The sequence below is a fragment of the Pygoscelis adeliae genome, unplaced genomic scaffold, assembly GCF_000699105.1.
Source record: "Pygoscelis adeliae isolate BGI_AS28 unplaced genomic scaffold, ASM69910v1 Scaffold75, whole genome shotgun sequence".
Classification (NCBI taxonomy): domain Eukaryota; kingdom Metazoa; phylum Chordata; class Aves; order Sphenisciformes; family Spheniscidae; genus Pygoscelis; species Pygoscelis adeliae.
Genome location: NW_008824772.1, coordinates 2,083,090 through 2,103,047, shown reverse-complemented (window position 1 = coordinate 2,103,047; position 19,958 = coordinate 2,083,090). Strand labels below are relative to the sequence as shown.

The window sequence follows — 19,958 nt, the reverse complement described above, 5'->3', positions numbered from 1 at the left end:
TTGCAGATTTCACCCTGCACAGCTTCTATTTAGGTGCTACCTGGGAAAGGTCTCCTCTCAGTTCCTCAGCGTGGCGGACTATTCCATTAGTGCACTAAGATCAGGTGGACATAGCAGGAGTGAAGGCTAAGAAGGCTTGTGGAAAGATAGAAAGTAAGGAGAAAAAGCAGACAGAGAAGATTTGTGCCTACAAGGACACAGCTGGGATACGAATAAAATGTTAGTCTTAGACACATACTTTTCAGACCTTCAGGTTTACAAATAAGACCCTGTAAACCTTTACTCTTGTATGAGATGGAAAGCAAAAAGCTCTTCCTTTTTTGCTGTCTGACATCTGTCAAAACCTATTTGCAGAGTTTTGATACCAAACTACAGGCACTTACCCCAGTAAGGAAGGGGCAGAGCCTTGTCTAAAGGCCTGAAAATAGCAAGAACTCAGTTTCTCTATGGTCAGCGTAAACACAGCTCTGGCTACTAGGAGATTAGAACAATTTCCTTGATTTCTTGCATGGTTGTAAATTAAGAATCCCTGGGCAACCATAGTAAAGCAAAGTGCTCCAGAACTCTGCATTTAAAACCACTTTCTTCATTTGGTATAAAGGCCTATGCAGGCAGGGTCTAGGAGCTTGCTGTTCAAGGATCTCAAAGCGTTTTAGAAACATTCATTCATTTCAGTTAAACTGAGTCTCTTAGAAAACCTCAGAATTCTATCAATATCACCTCTGATTTCTCTGGATCTTCAATAAACCAAGAAGTTAGATTTTTCTAGTTAAAAAAAAAAAAGAAAAGAAAATGGTTGTTCCCTCTCTGCAAGAAACTGGAAAGAAAATTCACATTTCTGGATACAGAGTCCTGTACTTTAGCTTTAAAAAAAACATTTAAAGAATTCAGACATACTGATCTGCAGCCAGACTCAGAATCTGGACTGTTACTGTTCTGCTTCGCTCTGAAGAGCCTAAGTGTCTCTGGCACCACATTTTAATTTCCCAAAGCTAATTTCATTTTTTTAAATTCTGTTAAGCATCCTTTAAATGTTGGGAGCTAACACATCAGAATTGAGTTGCAAAACTGCTATTAATTTCAACGACAGTAGGAGTTACACTTCACCGAGTGCCTAATCACAGCTTTCAAACTTGCAGTTTTGGCATGAACTTTCTTTACAAAATAGTCTGAAGATCTTGAAGTGCATTTCATATGCTTATGGACTATTGCTTAAATGATCAATTCAATTTCCAGTGAAGTAAGGAGTAATCTTCTCAGAATTTTAATGAGAGGTAGCTCATTTCATTTGGAACACTTTTTTTTAGCAAATTACAGTCCTTAATCTACTCCTGTTGACTCTGTGGAAAGACTTGGTGGGAGGCATTTCCTTACCTTGCTTTTTTTTTTTCAGACCCATTTCATTAAATTGTGATATAATGCCACTGCCCATGTTATTTTCTTTGTTAATCTTCCAAAAGTCATCTCAGCACTGAAAAAATGTGCTAGGAGAAATTACTTGGATGATTTGACATTTTGTTCCCACTAACTTTATAATGTTGCCACCCTGCAGATAAGTAACCAGCTATAAAAGTAAAAGAAGGAGCATGTTCTTACTCAGCCATGATTAGCAGTTTCTCCCTTCTCACTTTAGGGATATTTCCTGATCTTACTTTAGCACCGGCCTTTGTTTTTGCTTGGATTAACAACAAAGGGTCTAAATCACTATGCCACCTTTTTGCACAACTAAGCTTTAGAAAAGATAAGCACTATATTTTTGTCAAACATATAATCTCCGTAAGTATTCAATTTAATCATTCTCTAGAATTACCACCTCTTTAAATATCAAATTAACATTCCACTGTGACTACCCCAAATAAGAGCTGGACTGTGTAGCCCCAGCTCTACCTCGTATTTGTCTAGCCTCTTCACCCCTGCTTCAAAAAGTAGGTATCAAGTTATTCCCACGTGGAAGTTTTAAAATAAAGCAGTGAAACTTTGCTTCCAGCAAGCTTACCACTCACTATCAGTAACACTGTAATGAACCCTGGTTTTTGCTCCTTGTACAGAAGCATAGTACATATAAAGCTCGTGATGCACTAGCCTATTCGCCATTATAGTGTTAAAAAGTATTTCAGAAATGACCAGCTAGTGCAGACATGGGTGAAACCACTGTTTTCAAATGTAAGTAGTTCTTTACTGTCAAAGACAAGATGTACATCCTTCTACAATTATGTAAACTTGTTTTGAGGTGGCATTCAATTATTCCTGATTCCCAAAAGTGACATAAAGGCTACTGTTATAGCTTCAGTACTGCAGCATTTATTGCAGTAGTCTTTCACAATACACAAAATATGATTCTCCTGCTCCTGAGATGAACATTAGTATTGACATTGACAACAGTGGCAGGAGGAACAAATGATTGGGAAGATAAATTAATTTGAAGTTAGTCCTGAGAGATCAAAGAAATCTGGAGTTCCTCAAAAGGCAGAAGGAATCAGAATCTACGTGCAGCCTGCTGGATGAGATATGCATGCCCAGAGAAAAGGTAAGCGTGATATACTTTGTCTTCATTCAGAAAACAGGTGGAATCAAAAGAGGCGCGATAGGGATTTGGAGCTAGGTGATAACCTGAAAGGTCTGTTCCCTAAGAAGGACTGGTCATAATCCACAGACAGACATGAAAGAATATTATGATTTGAAACAAAACTTGTACAATAACATCAGTGTGGCAGAAGTATCGGTGTCAGTCCTATGGCTGAATTATTTTTGTGGGTGTACATGATTATTACAAGGGTATATAAAGAAACTTGGCTTTGCTTCTCTTTTCCCAAGAATAAATCTCATCTTGTTCTCATTGTGATAGGCAGTGCAGAGCTGAAAGAATTAATCTTGCAACTTGGTTTCATACAACTCCTTCCATTTAAGCAGCACCCTCAAGATGCTCTGAAAGATTAACACCTTAAATACTTGCAGTGCAGTTCCCATTTACATAACCAAAGCATGCATTTGTTGAGCATTCACTTGTGTCCTGGGTGCAACGAAAGAAATAGATTAGGGAGCTATCATATCTCAATATACTTAAAGCACAGTTCAGTCTTGCAGAATCAATTAATGTTCTGTATGTCATACATAGGTCTGTAACATGAGACAGCATTCAGTTAAAATAATCTGATCTCATTTACACACCATCTTTTAAACATTATTTTGCAGTTTGCAGTTTAATGGGGTTCAGTCTACATAGCATGGATACTATCTTATTACTCAGTCTGGTATACTGGAATAGTGTTATATATCAGGAATGGGATGAAAAGGCTATTTTTAGAGATGCTGCTCTTGCATTTAATAGGGCTTTTAATTTAAATAATCATGCACTAGCATATCTTTACCATTCTACACCATTCTATTGTATAGTGCACACTCAGAAACAGTTGGAACAATTAAGTATTAGCCCTATTGTGAAAAAGAGTACAACTACTATGGTATCTCAGTGCAGAATTTAGCAGAGGTAGATAAATTGCATGCTTAGAACACAGGGAAAACTCTGTGATGAATGATACCAGCAAGTGAAAACAGAGAAAGAATAGGAGGACTGGCTTTTCCGGGAGAGCTTTGCTGCCAAGCTTGAAGAGTGAGCACTTTTGCCCAAACATCTGTATTACTAATTAAACAATCATGTCTTTGGTCTCTGAAATAAGTGAGTGGTCCTTCCTACCAGGAAAAAGCAAATTTATCCATTTCTTCCTCAGTCTGCTTCTTATTCAGCTAAAGCAAAGAAGCTAGAGCATAGCATAAACGTCTCTTGTGGGTTTTATTCACTCTGAGCTACTTGAAACTTTTTGCAAATTTCTGAAAGATTTAACAGCTTTCAACACAAGGGCATAATGATATCCCAGTTCTCCAGATGACACAGAATGATTGAAGTGTGCATTTGGGTGTTGAGAATAAATTTCAGTGGATATTTCTCCTTCAAGGTTGCAGAGACATGTACCTTAGCCTCATGCTATGAGGTCTGGTTACTATTACTATAGAACTACAGGCAGGAGGCCAAAGTTACCCGGGCATCAATATTCTCATTTCTCTGTTTAATGTGCCACAAAATCCAGGATGGTCGCCAGGCCTCTCCAGACTGAGAGACTAAATCTACGCTGGTCTCTCTTCCTTCTCTATCACAAGTGGATTACAGCTTTGACCCTTCAACTAGTTCCTTTATAAAGGAAGAAATTCCACTGCTTTCTGTTCTCTCCATTATCCTACACTGTGGCTAACCTCAAATGGCTCTCAGTGAATTTGGACTCTATAACATGAAGATTCACAGCAGGCTGCCTTCTGCTCAGAGCCACAGCTCCAGCTGGGAGCCCTCCTCTGCACAAACCTCATGTGGATGGGAAGGGCAAGTGCACGAGAGGACCCCAGGGGAAGAAGGGCTGCAATGAACAACAAACAGCGTGGTTGCCACAGCATCATCTAGATTAAGGAGCGCTACTGGCATGAAACTGTCATGCACACAAAACACAACCTGCTCTTACATTCACAGGTGCCAAAATCAGACCAGTGTCAGGGAGTAGTAACATGCCCAGAGTTGCTCCCAAAACATAACCATAGAGGCCAGACAGTTTATTACCTCTGTGAGGATCAAGCGTTGATACTTCAACTTCAGTGTACTCCACCTCAGCACTCTCAAGGTCAGGTCCTGCCCCAAAAATATCAAGAAGATGTTTCTTTGTAGGACTGCATGCTTCATTTGAGCTGTGGGCCTGATCCTGCTGCCACTGAAATTAATGGACAAGTCCTCATTGACTTTGATAGGTGCAGGATCAGGCCCTACTTATGGCAGATGTGAGTTACTCTGCTAAGAGTTGTAAGGCCAACCCATTCCTAAGGGTCATCCCAATCTGAAAGGAGTAGACCAACTCAAGTCAGATTTCTGAAACTGTGGGACGTGCAAATTGTGCCTAAAACTCTTACTTTCAATTTAACACCTTCAAAAGTGGCACAACACAAATGGAGCAGGGAATTATCTGAGATTCTCCCATATTTCTGCTCCAGCTCCTCTCTCTTCTATCTCTCTCTCTGCCATTACTTTCTCCTCCTTTTCTATGGCTGCTATGGCAGGACACTTCCCATTCTCCACTTTCCTCACATTTAAAGCCTTCTCTAAGTCTTTCATGGCCTCCCTTATCACCTCTCATACTCTCAATTTCTGCTTTGCCAATAAGCAATTTCAACACTTTTCTCTTATGTTGCCCTTCAAGCTCTCCATAGAACATCCACCATGGCAACCCATCTTCCTCCTCAAAATGCTTCTCTGCCACAGTGTCCAGAGAAAGCCTGACAATGATTAGACACCTGATTTACTAAGACTACTGACTGACAAGTACTGGCTACCTGGATACAACAGACACAAGAAACAGCCGTTGCTTTCTACTCTGTCTTTTCCTTAGGGTGGAGATGGTTTTCTACTAGATTTCTGTAAAAGTTGGAAGGAACCACCACAGTCATCCAGACTGGAATCCTGCAGAACTGCTTGTGGATTTTTTAGAACAGAAATTAGAGAAAGATCTAATGATTAGAACAGCAAAGTTTTGGAGCAGCCTTCTGATAGCATTGGTGAAAGAAGGAAAAAAAAAAAGCTGAACAAAACAAAAACAGTGTTTAAGGTGGTATATTAGTTAATAACAAAGTTTAAATGACATGCTTCCTACAATAGCAGTGATTCTGAATGAACAATACAGCCTTATGTTCCTATGTTTCTGCTGTCTGTCTGTTTTGCATGAGAATGTTTCTCTAGTTTTAATTTGACTTATTCAGACCACAATGAAATAACTTCCATGCACAGACTATAAGCTCCTTCCTTTTGTTTGCTGAAGTAAAAGCTATTGCCACACAAATGCAGAACAGATACTGTTATTTTTAGCAGTATGTGAATAATAGACTTGTTTTTCACATCTGGTAGAGAGATCTGCAATAGTCTAGTTGGTTTTAATGAAGCTGCCCAATCCACAGTAGGAAAGGATTGAACCCATTTATTTCCAGCACACATGCAGATCATTAGACCAGCACCCATTTCATCTGAAAGATCAATGAGAAAAACAAGAGCCACTGAGCTAGAGTTTCCAAAGGTTGTTTCCAAGTTTTCCTGTGAAATTAACATAGAGCAGCACCTTTCTCTTAGTTTTGTGGTACAATGCTGCCTTGCACACTCAGAATTGCATCAAAGAATCATCAATTAGAAATTCCTGCCACCTACATTGCATACAGGCTTATGCAGGAGTCTAGTTCCATGCTCTGGATTAATTTTAGCTTAACTTTGATCTTTAATTACACTATATGCCTTTCCAACTATCTTTCAACCCATGGTCTAATAGACAACCAAGTCAAAATGTACTATAAGCCATCAGAAATTGCATCTAACCCATGAGAATAGTTTCACATCAATATAAAAAAAAATACATGGGACAAAGTATTTCACATATTTAAGTACTATTCTTTGACTAAATATCTTAAAAACACCAGTCTTGAAGAATACAATATGCTAGATGATGCAGTACTTGATGACACGTTTTAATGAATATATATATATATCTCCCACATGGTGTCTCAAGGTATTTGGCAGGTTATTTTATTCAGATTTCATAGCAGATTATGTTTAGGTTTAATGCTTAAATATTTCAAGATCTGCAGAAATGAAGAAAGGACAGAGAAGTAAAAGAAGCAGAAGTCTGCAGAAAAGATTAAAAAAAAAATTCTGAATATTTTTGTATAGAACTTAAAATTTTGAGTCTAGGTTGTATTTTTATACCATCCTTCACTACATGGCCAGGAATCCAGCACAACTTCATAATGCAGTTGATAAATGGGTCCTATCATTGTCATTTTGCACGTAAGGAAAAAGAACTAAGCTCAGCAAAGGAAAGAGTCTTCCCCACTATCAAAGAGAAAAAGGAAAGGACTGGACCTATCAAATCCTGACGGCTACCATTAGAAAACATCACAACTTTCAATCATAAAATAATTTTTAAATCTATTAAGTATGAAATTACCTTTACTCTCATCTGCTGATTTCATGTGATTTTCACTATCTTCAATGTAACCTGATCCTAAAATATTAAAGCAAAAGTTGAGCTGACAAAATATTTATTATAGCCAATCAAATAAATGAGTTACACAGCTGCAACTCCTATTGTCATTATGTTTATTTACATATGAAAGATTCTACTTTTAGATTCACACCTAAGACATTCATATAACACAGGTGGGAAGAATGTGGCTTTTTACATGGTCAGCTAAAAAACACCCAAGGGGTAACTTTGTTTATATCAGGTACTCTAAACAACATGTCCACCTATCTTTGTAAAGTGCATTGAGATCCTGGAATGAAAGGTGTCCAGTCACGGCAAGTGCACATCGCTATACTGTGGTCACATCACAGGACCATGAGCCACAACTCAAACTTCCTCTCTGAAATAATTTTCTTGCAGCTGTGTCAAAACTGTCAAAAACAGAAAGTAATTTTCTTTTACCATGATTTCTCCACCTGTAATATTGTTAACTGATTGCCTGGTAGAAGTGTCTGAGCAGACGTATAAACCCATCTTTGTATAAGAAGTTTTGTATAAGACGTGCTCATAAAAAAATGTACAAAGACAAAACGATAGAAGATACTTGGGAGAACGTTATTGGTATTCCTCTGTATTCCAAAAACACTGGGCCCTATCCAAACATGTAAGTCCAAAACTTTAAATAAATGTTTAATTAAGCCAACTCACTAATAGTCTTACAGCAAAATATCCTACCTGAATAGTAGTCTCCATCATTGTGTTGTCTTGTCAGTTTTTCACTTGTCAAGTTTGTAGCCAAGGCAGAACTGAAAAGCAAACCAATAAAAGTTGATGTAATTATCCAAAACCAGTCAATAAAAACAACATGATGATATGCAAAGATCAGTCATTGACTATGCTGACTACCACACATTCTTAACTATTGAAGCTAATGAAAATTTTGCCTTTGTCTTTAAGAGAAGCACAAACAAACTTTAAGGTAAAAAATGTTCTCTCTTGCATTACTCTTCTTTAAGACCTCTGTATTTTTAATTCTATATCTAAATGCATTCAAATGCAGGCCTGACATTCTTCTATTTCTCTTAGGTGGCCTTTTTTTTTTCTATTTTTAGAGTATTTCCTCATCCTGTTGTTCTGTAAGCAGGTGCTACATGAAGCACAACCATCTATTGTCTGCAGGTGTGTGCCATAATAAACTATATTCATATGGAGGAAGGCCCCCAGCCCTTTAAACAGAAATACTTCACTGTTACCATAAAGCAAGCCATCTTACCCAGACATCTCCATGGATGGTCCTTTAGCTTGACAGAGAAAAATAAAAGCTTCTATTAATAGATTGCACAAGTAAAAGAATTTAAAAGTAAAAATCAAAACAAAAATATTGTGATTATCTACTCAAGTCAGAATGATTTCTCTTGGCTATCACAAAATTAATTACCTAGTGTCTTACATCCTGTTTATCACCCAGGTCCCTTAAATGTCTCTTTCACAGAGAACCTAAGATCCCAAACCCCAGACTTTAGCCTGACCAATTTAAGCAGTCTGGGACATCCAGATACTCCAAATTTTCCCAAATATTTTGCAATGTACTGCATATCACAGGATAAACCACATTTACTTATTTTCTGAAAGAACAAGATCGGAAAGAATACCTTAATGATAAAAGACAAACCCTTAAATGAAATTGTATTACAGTGTGGGGAGAAAAAAAACAACCCCACAACCTAATAATCTTAAATTTGTTTCATGAGGAGTAGAGAAGTACCTCAATTACACCTGAATTGGGACCCCAGATCAAATTGTCATAGTTCTATAAGGGATCAAAAAACTCCTCAGGCCCTGTCTGCCTCTACATTGCACGGGACTGGATTCCAGACCTAGGACTGCATCAGAACAGTGCAATTCTGGCCTATCTCCAATAACCTTTGCTTCACTAGTGCCTTCCCAGCACCATTAGTTAGATGCTCCCATTCTGCCCAATACACTTGGAGAGCTTCAGCACACTTGCAGCTTAAATTGGGCCACCCAACATTTTTAAGTAGATTTTTAGTTTTTTAAAATTGTATTTAGTCGTGTCCTGAAGCCTCACCCCACAAGCCTTTGCTCCTGAAATAAATGCAAATTTAACTGTAATACATTTGTCACCAAACAAATAGAAGGGAACCATTCATTACCCTTTTTCTTCTTACACAAAAACCACCATAAAGTGAGAGTTACTGCTCCTGCGATAGGTATTAGGACAAATGCAGCAATGACTCCTTTCTGCCAAGCCGCTAAGATGACTGGAAATAAGACAGACATGTTTAAGAGAGTATGCACAGTGATGGGTCATCATTACCAACTTCTGCAGTTCCTGACCTTTCATTTTACTACAAATTGGCCTTCTTACACACTGGGGAAGAACTTTAAGGAGACTTGCATGTAAAGTTCACTAGTGAGCCTCTCCTTTGTGACTGAAAACTCAGTACAACAACGGGTTGCTTTTAACTTGCATCTGGCTCCTTTGGCTTTTGAGCATCCCTTAAACTTAGAAAAGTTAGACAATCTCTGTTTATAAACGGATCTCTCTGTTTAATTTCTGACAATGGTGGAACAAAAAACAAGTAAGGGAGTTATACTTAGTAACATCCCAGATAACATGATCTCACCTGTCCTGATGACATAGTATGCAGCTTATCATAAAAGTTAGCTTACCACTGATAGTTATTGGATGGCTTTTCACATCCACATTAGCTTTATTAGAAGCCATGCAGTAATATGTGCCCGTGTCCTGCCTGTTCATTGTTTTCTTGCGCCATATGACTTTGTCTGCATTTTCACTTTTTTCAAACACAAGAACTTCACGATCAGTTTTTCTAAAAATCCTGAAGTGGATTGGCCAAGATCCTTCTTTCACAGAGCAGAGAAAAGCAGTCTCACTGCCATCTTCCACTTCTCCATATGGAATACTGCCCAAGCTGGCATTCCCGATTGGTACTACAGAGGAAGGCACAAAGAAAACAAATATTAGCACTATTAGAAATAACTTTGATGATAAAATATGGTATTGTAGAAATACTTGCTTTAATGCTTAGTTAAACAGAGACTGAATGCACAGTATTAATCTTTCTGAACAGCCTCTGCTGGACAGCATCCTCTAGTAAATATGTTTATACACCCAGAAATAGAGAGGGCACTATAAAGAAACAAAGCAGACACAGAATAAAACTACATCCATTCCACAGAAGTCAGCCAGCCTCTTTTCTTAAACTCCTTTGGATGCCCCTCAGGCCCCAACCTACAAATTATTTAATTTTCAGAAATAATACACTCAGCAGTTTGATAACGTAAATAATTATAGTTCAGTTTATGTAGCTATGCTTTCATAGTTATGTAGAGTTATGCTATTTTATGCTAACTGTATTACATCTTTCTTGTAACATTTAACGTACAAGAGTGAATATCAGCAGATAATGGATCAAGTTCTTCAAAGGCATAAGCAAGTCCCAAATTCTAATGGTTACAGAATATAGCAAACACAATGAGAGAAGTTAGTTTGCATTCGAACAGGTTGTAAGAATATGTATAGCCAAAATATAGTCTTTAAGTTTGCTGTTTTACAAATTAAGTATATTAGCATATACAGAGCTAGTGTAGGAGCAGATAAGCATCAGCGCTTATAATTACATGGGGGAAAAATGTACATACATTCTGTGATGCAAGTCTGTGTTAGTAGCTTCACAAAATGTTTGGCATATGAAGCATCTGTTTTGCTAAAATCGCTAAACAAAATTTCTCTGGAAATATTATAGATGTGTTTGGGGTAGGGTCATGGATAACAAAAGGCAGATGCAAACGAGGAGTCATTAAGGCAACACTGGCACAGAAGCAGAAGGAGGAAACCAAAGCCGATATGAAACGATGCTAGTCATGAAAGCTGTATTTGTATTAGATAGGAAGCAGGAAGCAGATTTAGATATAAGATGTGGGTTACTATGACTGATCCCATGATAGAGAGGATTGCTCTATAAAACATAAGTCTTTTTTCAGATCTGGTACAGACAGAAAGGACACAATACAGAGAATTCGAAGCCACCACCTCAGGAGTGGTGGATTGCAGAAGATTGGCTCACCAGGCTCCAAAACGTGACTTTCTATTCAGAACTTCCAAACAATGTCACAATATATCCTGAACCACTGCTCTAACAGCTGGGATACACTAGTTCCAGCAAAAAAATACCCACTTGTTAATAGACTAAGATTATGCTTTGTATTTGTTTATTTGTTACTTGTTATTTCAAATTACCTTGACTTTAAATCTCACTGGATAAATCTCTTCAGAGTTTTATCATTCAGCTTCTCTCTACTGTTAGCAAAGCATATCCTGGTGGAACAGATGAACTTAAGGTGCAGTCCTACTTCTATAGTCTAGGCAAATGCAAATACCGTATTAAAAGACCTGTTTGGGGGCTCAGAGAGTGAACATGTCCTTCAACTGTGCAATAATCCAGCTGACTCAGAAGAAATGCAACAATTCCGGATGTATCTGTTCTAGTCATATACAACTCGATATCAAAACTCAGAGAGAAACAAGTCCATTAACCACAAGTTTATCTTAATAAAACCAACACAATTTGGGTTCAAGCCAGGACACAAAACTGAAAACTCCCTGGTAGAGAGAGGTTCTCTCTTCTTTTCAATAGGTCAGGAATAGACTTCTGCTCTGGTACTGGACTACTTTTCCATAACCAGGTTAAGTAAATCTAAAATACTGCTGGTACATTCAAGAAAAATAGCAAGGAGCCAAGGATATGGGTTAAAATGGCTCTACAAGTGGATCCGCCATCACCAATTCCCTTACTTACAGTCCCAAAGAACTCTATTTTTTCCCAATAGCTGTTTGCGGTTACTATCTGGTCAAATGACATCAACATAGGTGCCAATAACATGCATAGGATACGCAGCTCTACTTATCTTTCACCACATATTGCCAAACTACTACCAAAATAGTCAATTTTTTTGACAACATCAGACTGATGAAACTGACCAATTCTGAACCAAGTAAGGTAGAGGTGACACCACTGAGCAGACAAACTTTTTGAAGATGTTACAGGCAAATTATTATTTCCTTTAGTAAAAGGTCAATACCTACAATTAGTTAGTTCCTTCTGTAGATTAAGAATATTCTCAGGTCCGCCAGGAGCAGCAGCCACAATCAATGCTTTATTTCCACTTGGATAGGAGACTATTATTTCTGCTTGCCTCATTCACTATTAAAGATGAACCCCAACAAGACAGTATCTTGTCAACATGAAGCCTGCAACTGTTAGGGACCTTCATCTAGTACAGAAGGCTTCAGTATGCCTCCTCAAACAGCTACTCTGTTCTCTACAATTATTTATGTCAGATTTTCAAATTAAATTCAAGGTGCAATCCATATCTTGGGTACATGATATCCAAGAAGCTTCCTTAAGGCCTATAGCAAAACCTACTGTTAACAAATAAGTTCTCTGGGCACGCAGGGAACTGCTTGTGATGGGGACAGAACATATCTAAATCAGTGACAGAATTTTCTTGAGCCAAACCTTTGAACCACTAGGACCTAAACCAGGAACTGTCACATGAAACCTCACTACCATCTGCTCCCGAGTGCACCAAACAAATCTACAGAAACATGGTATACTGGTTAAAAAATCCTACCAAGCTCCCTTACACGCGTAATGATGGAAAACCACATGCACATGTTTTAAGAGTTATCAGTCCTGACACCCATCTTATGTGGCCTACTACAGAATTATTATTTGCTTCCGTTTCTCTTCATATCTGCCAATAGCACACTTGCAAATCACAGCTTTTTCACTTGCATCCCCCCTCTTGGAGTACTGCTAAGATTCTCAGCATATATCAGACATCATGCTGTCTTCTGTGGACTTCCAATTCATCTTCTTTTTAAAGCTTCGACTACCAACTTCCCTCATGGGCAGAGGAATTTTCCCTTTCTGCTTCACACATATTTGTAGATCAGAGACTTTGCTCATATACAGTAACTCCTAGTTGCTAATAAGGCATAAGAAAAGACTGACTCTCAGAGCTGCTTAGCAACTGCAGCTTCTGGTGTTGAACATATGCTCAGTGCCTCTGAAAACTGCAACTAATAACAGAGGTATTTAGAGGGATTATTAAAAGTGCGGATTTACATCTTTTACCAGGAATCTAGTCAGCTCAATTATTTTAGTGAGTAAAATCATAGACTAATTCCAAAATCATTATGTATACATTTAATCCAGTCCTATGAAAATCAAACATGAAGAAAATGGATCTGGTCCTGAAATTTTTAATCATTAATTTTACTAAAACAGCTTCTATAAATTTCAAGTCAGATCTGGTTTTAACATTAAAATAAACTCAATTGTAGTTAACTTGATTCAGACTACTATCAGAATTTTTACTTTAGGGACAAATAGTCTGTGATATGGATCTCCAACTATTTTTAATTCAAGTGAACAAAAATTTGTAAACATTTCACATCCATTTTGCTTAGTCCATCATTTGCTGCTACAGTTTCAAAAATCAAAATATGACATTAGACAAGAAGAAGAATTAAACAGACTTACCTATTACTGTGATGTTTAGAATATTGCTAGTTTTCATACCACTGGAATGATTATTTCTAGCATCACATTTGTATCCTCTTTTGTCATTTTGTCTAATATTTTCATCCAAGAACGTAGCATATGTATCATTAGTTACTCTTTTCTTAACTTCATTTCCTTTGTAGAATGTGAATGTTATTGGCGGTGTTCCCATCACCGAATGACAGATTAACCGTAGAGGCTTCCCTAACACCACCTCTGGTAAACCACTGACAACGGAAAGAGTTGGCTTGGAGACTGGAGCTAAAAGGGGAATAAAAGAAAAAAATGTTGCAAATTACACTGTATAAGGCCAAAAGATATAATATTATTTTATAGAAAACATATAAATATACAATATTTAGCTAGTTTGCACACACATCCTATATTGGGAAGCTCTTCCTCATTGATAGAATGGAAGCAGGGGGTGACTTGAACAAAACAAAAACATAGATAATAGAACATACGTGACTTAGAATAAAATAGCATACAAGGAGAATGTAAAGGAAAACAAAAAAAGGATCAGTGACACAGCTGTGGATCATCCAAACTCCAGAACTAGCTCTGACCCAAGGACTAAGTCCGTAGAGCAAAAATATATGCAAGTACCATTGCATGTATTACCTGAGATGGATCCTGCAGCACCTAATCAAGGACCTCTGTTTCTGCAGCACAGTGAGTCACAACCCAGTTAATCCCCCTTATCAGACTTGAAAACCGACTGTGCTTGTTCCATGAGAGGGAAGGAAACTAGGGTGTTTATAATTAGTGTACTGGTGAGGGGGTTGTATTGATAGCAAAAAACTTGGCTTTTCTGGAGTAGAGCTATCCAGATGACCTCCGGCTCACATGGCTTTCTGCCTGGAGGGTCAGGGGGAGGGATTCAAGGCAGACACTGACAGAGTTTCAGATCAAACTGATGAGTGAAAGGTTTGCAGAACATTCCCAGCTCCTGCAAATGGCAATGAATGAGAGTTTATTTGGCACCTAGCAGAATCAAGGGAACACAAGGAAGACATGCTAACTTCCTTCTTCTAGGGCCAGCCCTGGAAAAGTCTGACTTGATTAGATCACAATAGGCCAAATCCTCTACAGCTAAAGATTACAAGCACATCTTACAGAAATTAATTATGCATGAACTAATAGACAGCCTGCTAGTTCATGGACTAGACACTGATTCTGTAAACAGATGTGCTTTTGATTTCCCCCCCCACCATTGGGTTCTAAGCCTGTGTATCAACTCACCATAAACATTTATTCTTACAGGTTTGCTCTCCTTGACTATTCCTTTTACTTCAGCTTTACAGATATAGGATCCAGTATCATTCACATTAACTCTCATTGTTAAGTTTCTAGAATTTGTCAACCAGATGTCTCCATTTGAATTTTTCCGTAATATAGAGAAGTTAGCTTTCCGAAAAACACTAATGCTGCAATTCAAAGTTAACTCTTTATTTTCATCCAGCTTACTCATAGAAGCAGCCAATATTGGCTTGGGGAATAACTCTGCAAGATAAAAAGAGAACGAATTCATTCAAATTGAGCCTAAAAGAATATGACTACCTACCTCAAAGTATACAGAATGAAGGACATACTGAAAGTTTACAATGAGGGAAAAAAGCAATCATGTTATTTTAATATAATAATATTTTCAGGGAAAACAGAAACTTAGCAATCATTTGAAACCACTTCTCATATGTGTTATTTGAAAGTATTATTTTAGTTGGAAAGTATTGGCAGGCAAAAATCAGAAACTGAAATCTAAATCTAAATAGCCTTTAACTTAAGGAAAATTTACACTTGGATCTGGAGGTGACACTTGGATCTTGTGTCTACCAAATTTAAATTTAAATATTAATCCACTGAGTAAAATCTAAGATGAACAGACGTGTTACCTGACACAACAACATTCAGTTTGGTGGTTTTAGATGCTCTCCCTTGCTCCACCTTACACAGGTATTCACCACTGTCCTCTAGAGTAGCTACTGCAGAGTATTTCAAAAGTCTCTCATCTCGTACACTGTTCAGTATTGTTTTGTTTTTCTGGAGTATGATTTCAATGCCACGCATTCGGGCTACCACAGTTGAGCATTCAAACTGTATTCTGTCTCCTTCTGTAATATTGCTTGATGGCTTGGCATTCAGAGTAGGCTTTATAAATGGTTCTGCAAGAGAATACATATAAACTCATGACCCAAGATTTTAATTATAGCAAGCAAAGAAATGTGGAAAGAAAAGCTAGGCAACTTACCCCTGACTGTAACAAGTGTTTTGTTACTGTGTACTGAGCTTTCAAATTCAAGTTTTACATTTCTTCTACCAAAGCAATCAAATTGTAAAATATTATCTCCCTCTTCAACAGAAAATTCCACTACAGAAAAATTTCTGTATGGTTCAAATACATGTTTTTCTTTAGGTGTTGAATTCATCTTTATCTTCCGGAAAAAGAAATGCAAAGGAGGTACTTCTTCTGGCAGCTCACAACGTAATTTCACAACTTCACCCTCTAAAACTTCCTTTTTCTCAGCAGTCAGGATTGGCTTGGTCATTCCTTAGAACAGAAAACAAGAAAAGAAATAGAACATTGCATAATCCTGAAATAAACACTATCTCTGATGATTACGGTACTGATATACGCTAATGAAGAGATGCAAATAATTTGCAAGAACTGAGCTTTTGAAAACAGTTCCTTTGATGTGTGGGTACATGCCAAGGCACCTTCAGAAGAACAAAATGTCCCTCAAGAGGGTAATACAGTCTTGATGCAATGTGTGAAGTATGAAACTCACTGTTTTGAAGATAAGACCGCTTCCTCCTCAGTGCTTCCTATTGCCACTCAAAAAATGAGCAAGGGAAGAAACTAAATGCCATCTCAGCTTCTGTACCTAGAGGTGCAGGCCTCTGAAGAAAAATTACAGGCCCCACACAATCCTCTAACTATTTAATGCTGAACGAATTCTTTCCAAGTTGCTTTTCCAAGGGGAAAAAATGTCACTTGCAGTCAAGAACACATGGCTAGAAAGGGTATAGATGGAGGTCGCCCCTGTTCTCATAAGAGATGAAGGAACAAGACTGATACAACATTGTCTACAAAAGTAGTCCACAGTTGATACTAGCTTTGGCAACGGCTATCACAAGGTGAGAATCTCTATACTCCATTTCCAGCTTTTCCAGTAATCCCACACCATCATGTTTATGATCTATAGGCACAACCTTTCACAACTAATACTTTCTCTAGTCTAGGGAACAGAGGCTCAGGACAGAGGGGATGGTGGCACAGGAGGCACAAATTGCATTCCTGACTATCACTGACCTGCCATCTAGCCTTGGGATAATGATTTCATTTCTGTGCCTAAACTCTTGTAAAGCACTGTGATGTCTATGGATAAAAAACACTTTGCAAGATATCTTATTTAGCAGTGATATCTTATTATTACTTCCCCTGGAAGGTTGTTCTCTTTTTGTATTTTGGAAAACTGCCGTGTTTGAAGGAAATACTCACCTGTTACCCAAACATGTAAGGAGTTACTAGATTTTGTCTTTCCGCCTGCTTCCACAGTACATTCATACTCTCCTGTATCTGAGGATCTGGCCATAGATATTTGATACTGTGCATCTCGTTTGTCTGATACAGTCATGAACACAAGCTTGCCATCCTTAAAAATTGTAAAATTATGCTTCAGCTGGAAATTGGTACTTTTGCTAATGTCAGCATGGCAGACAATTGACATAGGAGCTCCATTCTTTACTTTGACAGATGGCTGAACCTTGATTTCAACTGTGTTGAAAGTAAAAACTTGATGGAAAAAATAAAAAAAGAGTTATATTTATTTGCAATTAGTCCAACACAATACTGTTATCTCAAGCTGCTACATGTTAATCACAAAAATTAATTCACTGTACCCTAGTAGCAGGTGTTACAATTTTTGTGGTCAGATCTCACGGATGTTGACAGTGGCAGCAGCTTTACCTTCCACTGCACAGTTACACTAGAGGCAACTACTGATTGTCACAGCACACACTGTCCATCTGCTCAGTCTTTGCCTCGGGGGACTGAGAGAATCATTGATTTGGCCATGCTTATGGCCAAATCTACTAAATTCCCTAGAAGACACAGAGGACACTAGAAGAGGTTTGCAACTACTTCTTGGTTTTCCTTATTTCTCATGGTTTGTGGTCTTCAACTCTAATTGGCAGGAGATCTGAGAGGTGAACAAAATTTTGTATTTATGCTTATCTGAATAAACTGAAAAATGACAGTAAAACCCTGCTTAGAGTTGAATTAAACTCCAAGCCAATTCATCCCCAATTAGCAGAAATCCCTGGAGTTATCCCAGTTATTTATCTGAAAGTAAGGTTATGTCATTCAGCAAATTCCATTTAAACATGTAACTCACAAGCTTGGGATAATCTTAAATCTCTAGTTTAGGATAACTAGAGCATAACAGAAGATAAATTTGGGTTCAAGTTCTGCAAGCAAACATGTACATGCCTAACTTTGCATTGTTGGCAGTCCAGCAATCATACTCTCAAGAGTCCTTAGCAATCGTATCCTGATTAATTCAAATACAGAATCATCTGCTGAAGCAACACTTTCAATTAATTTAGAATTTAGATATGTTAGTCCCTGAAAAATATACTGAATACAATATTCCTATTAAAAAGAAGAGCCCTTTAAGCAATAAAGTTTATAATAGCATTTTTTATATATATATATATAGTGCTTCTGTGTTTATAACCACAGCAATGATAAATAATTTGTAGCTCAAAATTTTATAATTATTAGAATCCTGGTATAATTAATATTTTTATTCACACAGCTAGATGAACAAGTATAGAGAAAGATTTATGAGTTCATTCACTTTCCCTTCCTTTAGAACTTACAGCTTTTGGGTATGCCCATTTTGGCCAGGATTTGTATTAGAAATTTGCTACTAGAACAGGAAAACTTTCCTGCATCTAAAGAAGTCCCTTGCCATGTACACTTACCAGCTATTTATAAATTGTCCTTGCTAGAGAGAGTTTTGGGCATAAAACCAATGCAAAAATTGTAAATTTTTTCATGTGAATAGACTACATGACAACAAGAAGCACACATTTCTCCCTAGTGATGGAAAAAAGTAAGTATGCAGCGTGTACGTGCTGGAAGTCAGCAAGATGATAACATAAAAAGTAAGCGCATTCCTTTCAGAATGCAAGTTGTGTACTCTGTTCAGACACGATCTTTTCTTTTGCAAGAAAAAGAGCAAGAGAGAGTGCCCTTAACTTATATTCTATAATTTTATCATACCTCCTTGCTTGTGGGCATGAGAGGGTTTTTTAAAGACCAAAACAAAATGCTAGTAATTAAATTTCCTTCCTATCTCTTCTCTTGTATGCCTCAGTAAAGTGAATTACACTAGGAAAGATTTCACCAGAACATTTATTAAAGTATGAGCAGCACATCTCTCATTTAAACACTATACCAGGAAACACCACCAAGTAATACCTTTTTTTTTTTTTTTACATGGTCAAATTTTGTATTGAGATATAGTACAGCAAATCCAGATAAACTCTGTTATGGATGCACACCAACAACTGAGGAATTAGTTAAATTACTTATTTTAAATTTGTATGTGAAAAAACCCTATTATTACCTACCTCTCTCCTGAGTGTAAAGTTCTGAACCTGGAAAAAAATAAAAAGAAATGTTATTTTCAAAGCTTACAGATTGAGAGACAGTGATGGGAAACAGTAAAAAGCCCCAACAAACCCCAAACAAACCAGAAACACATGTGCCCACCCAGATATTTAGTTATCAAACTTACACTGCAAGAAAATCACCAGAAGAGCAAGATACATCTCGTTCCTGAAGAACAGATACTTAATTCCAAAATAAAACAATATTCATCATCAGAGGTGATGCCTCCAGCTACTAAAAACAGGTTATGGTTTTTTCTGTTGTTGTTTTATGGAAATGGATAAAATTTTGCCATTAAAATTCTAAGTTTTCCCAGATCTTCAATAGAAACTGGCTAGATCAAGTAATAGTTCCCATTACTGGAAACTGGAAATGGCAAACAATGAGAATCTATCTGCTGCTCACAGGCAGATTACTGTTCAGGAAGTGACTGGACTTTTCCTGAGGGCGCTACCAAATGCATTTGCTTTGTTTAATTTCTTAAGGTGTATTAAAAAAACAAGAAGTTCCAATGACATTTATCCTGCAGTTCCTGTCAATACGGGTATTTTTAAGTCAAAATTAACCATTTACGAACACAAATTACCTTCACTATTTGACCTCAGCAGATCCTTGAGCAAATATTTC

The 19,958-nt window shown here is 37.5% G+C and overlaps 1 protein-coding gene across 4 annotated transcripts in view; it reads right to left on the bottom strand.

Moving 5' to 3' along the window:
* The window catches only part of PECAM1 (platelet/endothelial cell adhesion molecule 1), a 34,122-nt gene extending 14,401 nt beyond the window's left edge, over nucleotides 1-19,721 (bottom strand). For 2 of the 4 annotated variants that reach the window (XM_009323680.1, XM_009323681.1), the window contains exons 1-13: nucleotides 19,459-19,721; nucleotides 19,292-19,318; nucleotides 17,154-17,447; nucleotides 15,903-16,202; nucleotides 15,547-15,816; nucleotides 14,897-15,157; nucleotides 13,634-13,915; nucleotides 9,735-10,016; nucleotides 9,215-9,322; nucleotides 8,314-8,341; nucleotides 7,776-7,846; nucleotides 7,023-7,079; nucleotides 4,604-4,672 (exon numbers count right to left, since the gene is read on the bottom strand). In XM_009323680.1, coding sequence (XP_009321955.1) covers nucleotides 4,604-4,672; nucleotides 7,023-7,079; nucleotides 7,776-7,846; nucleotides 8,314-8,341; nucleotides 9,215-9,322; nucleotides 9,735-10,016; nucleotides 13,634-13,915; nucleotides 14,897-15,157; nucleotides 15,547-15,816; nucleotides 15,903-16,202; nucleotides 17,154-17,447; nucleotides 19,292-19,318; nucleotides 19,459-19,492 — 2,083 coding nt within the window. In that variant the 5' untranslated portion in view covers nucleotides 19,493-19,721. The remainder of the gene's footprint in view (nucleotides 1-4,603; nucleotides 4,673-7,022; nucleotides 7,080-7,775; nucleotides 7,847-8,313; nucleotides 8,342-9,214; nucleotides 9,323-9,734; nucleotides 10,017-13,633; nucleotides 13,916-14,896; nucleotides 15,158-15,546; nucleotides 15,817-15,902; nucleotides 16,203-17,153; nucleotides 17,448-19,291; nucleotides 19,319-19,458) is intronic. The other 2 variants (XM_009323682.1, XM_009323684.1) reach the window with 1 other exon arrangement.
* Between the last annotated feature and the right edge of the window lie 237 nt (nucleotides 19,722-19,958).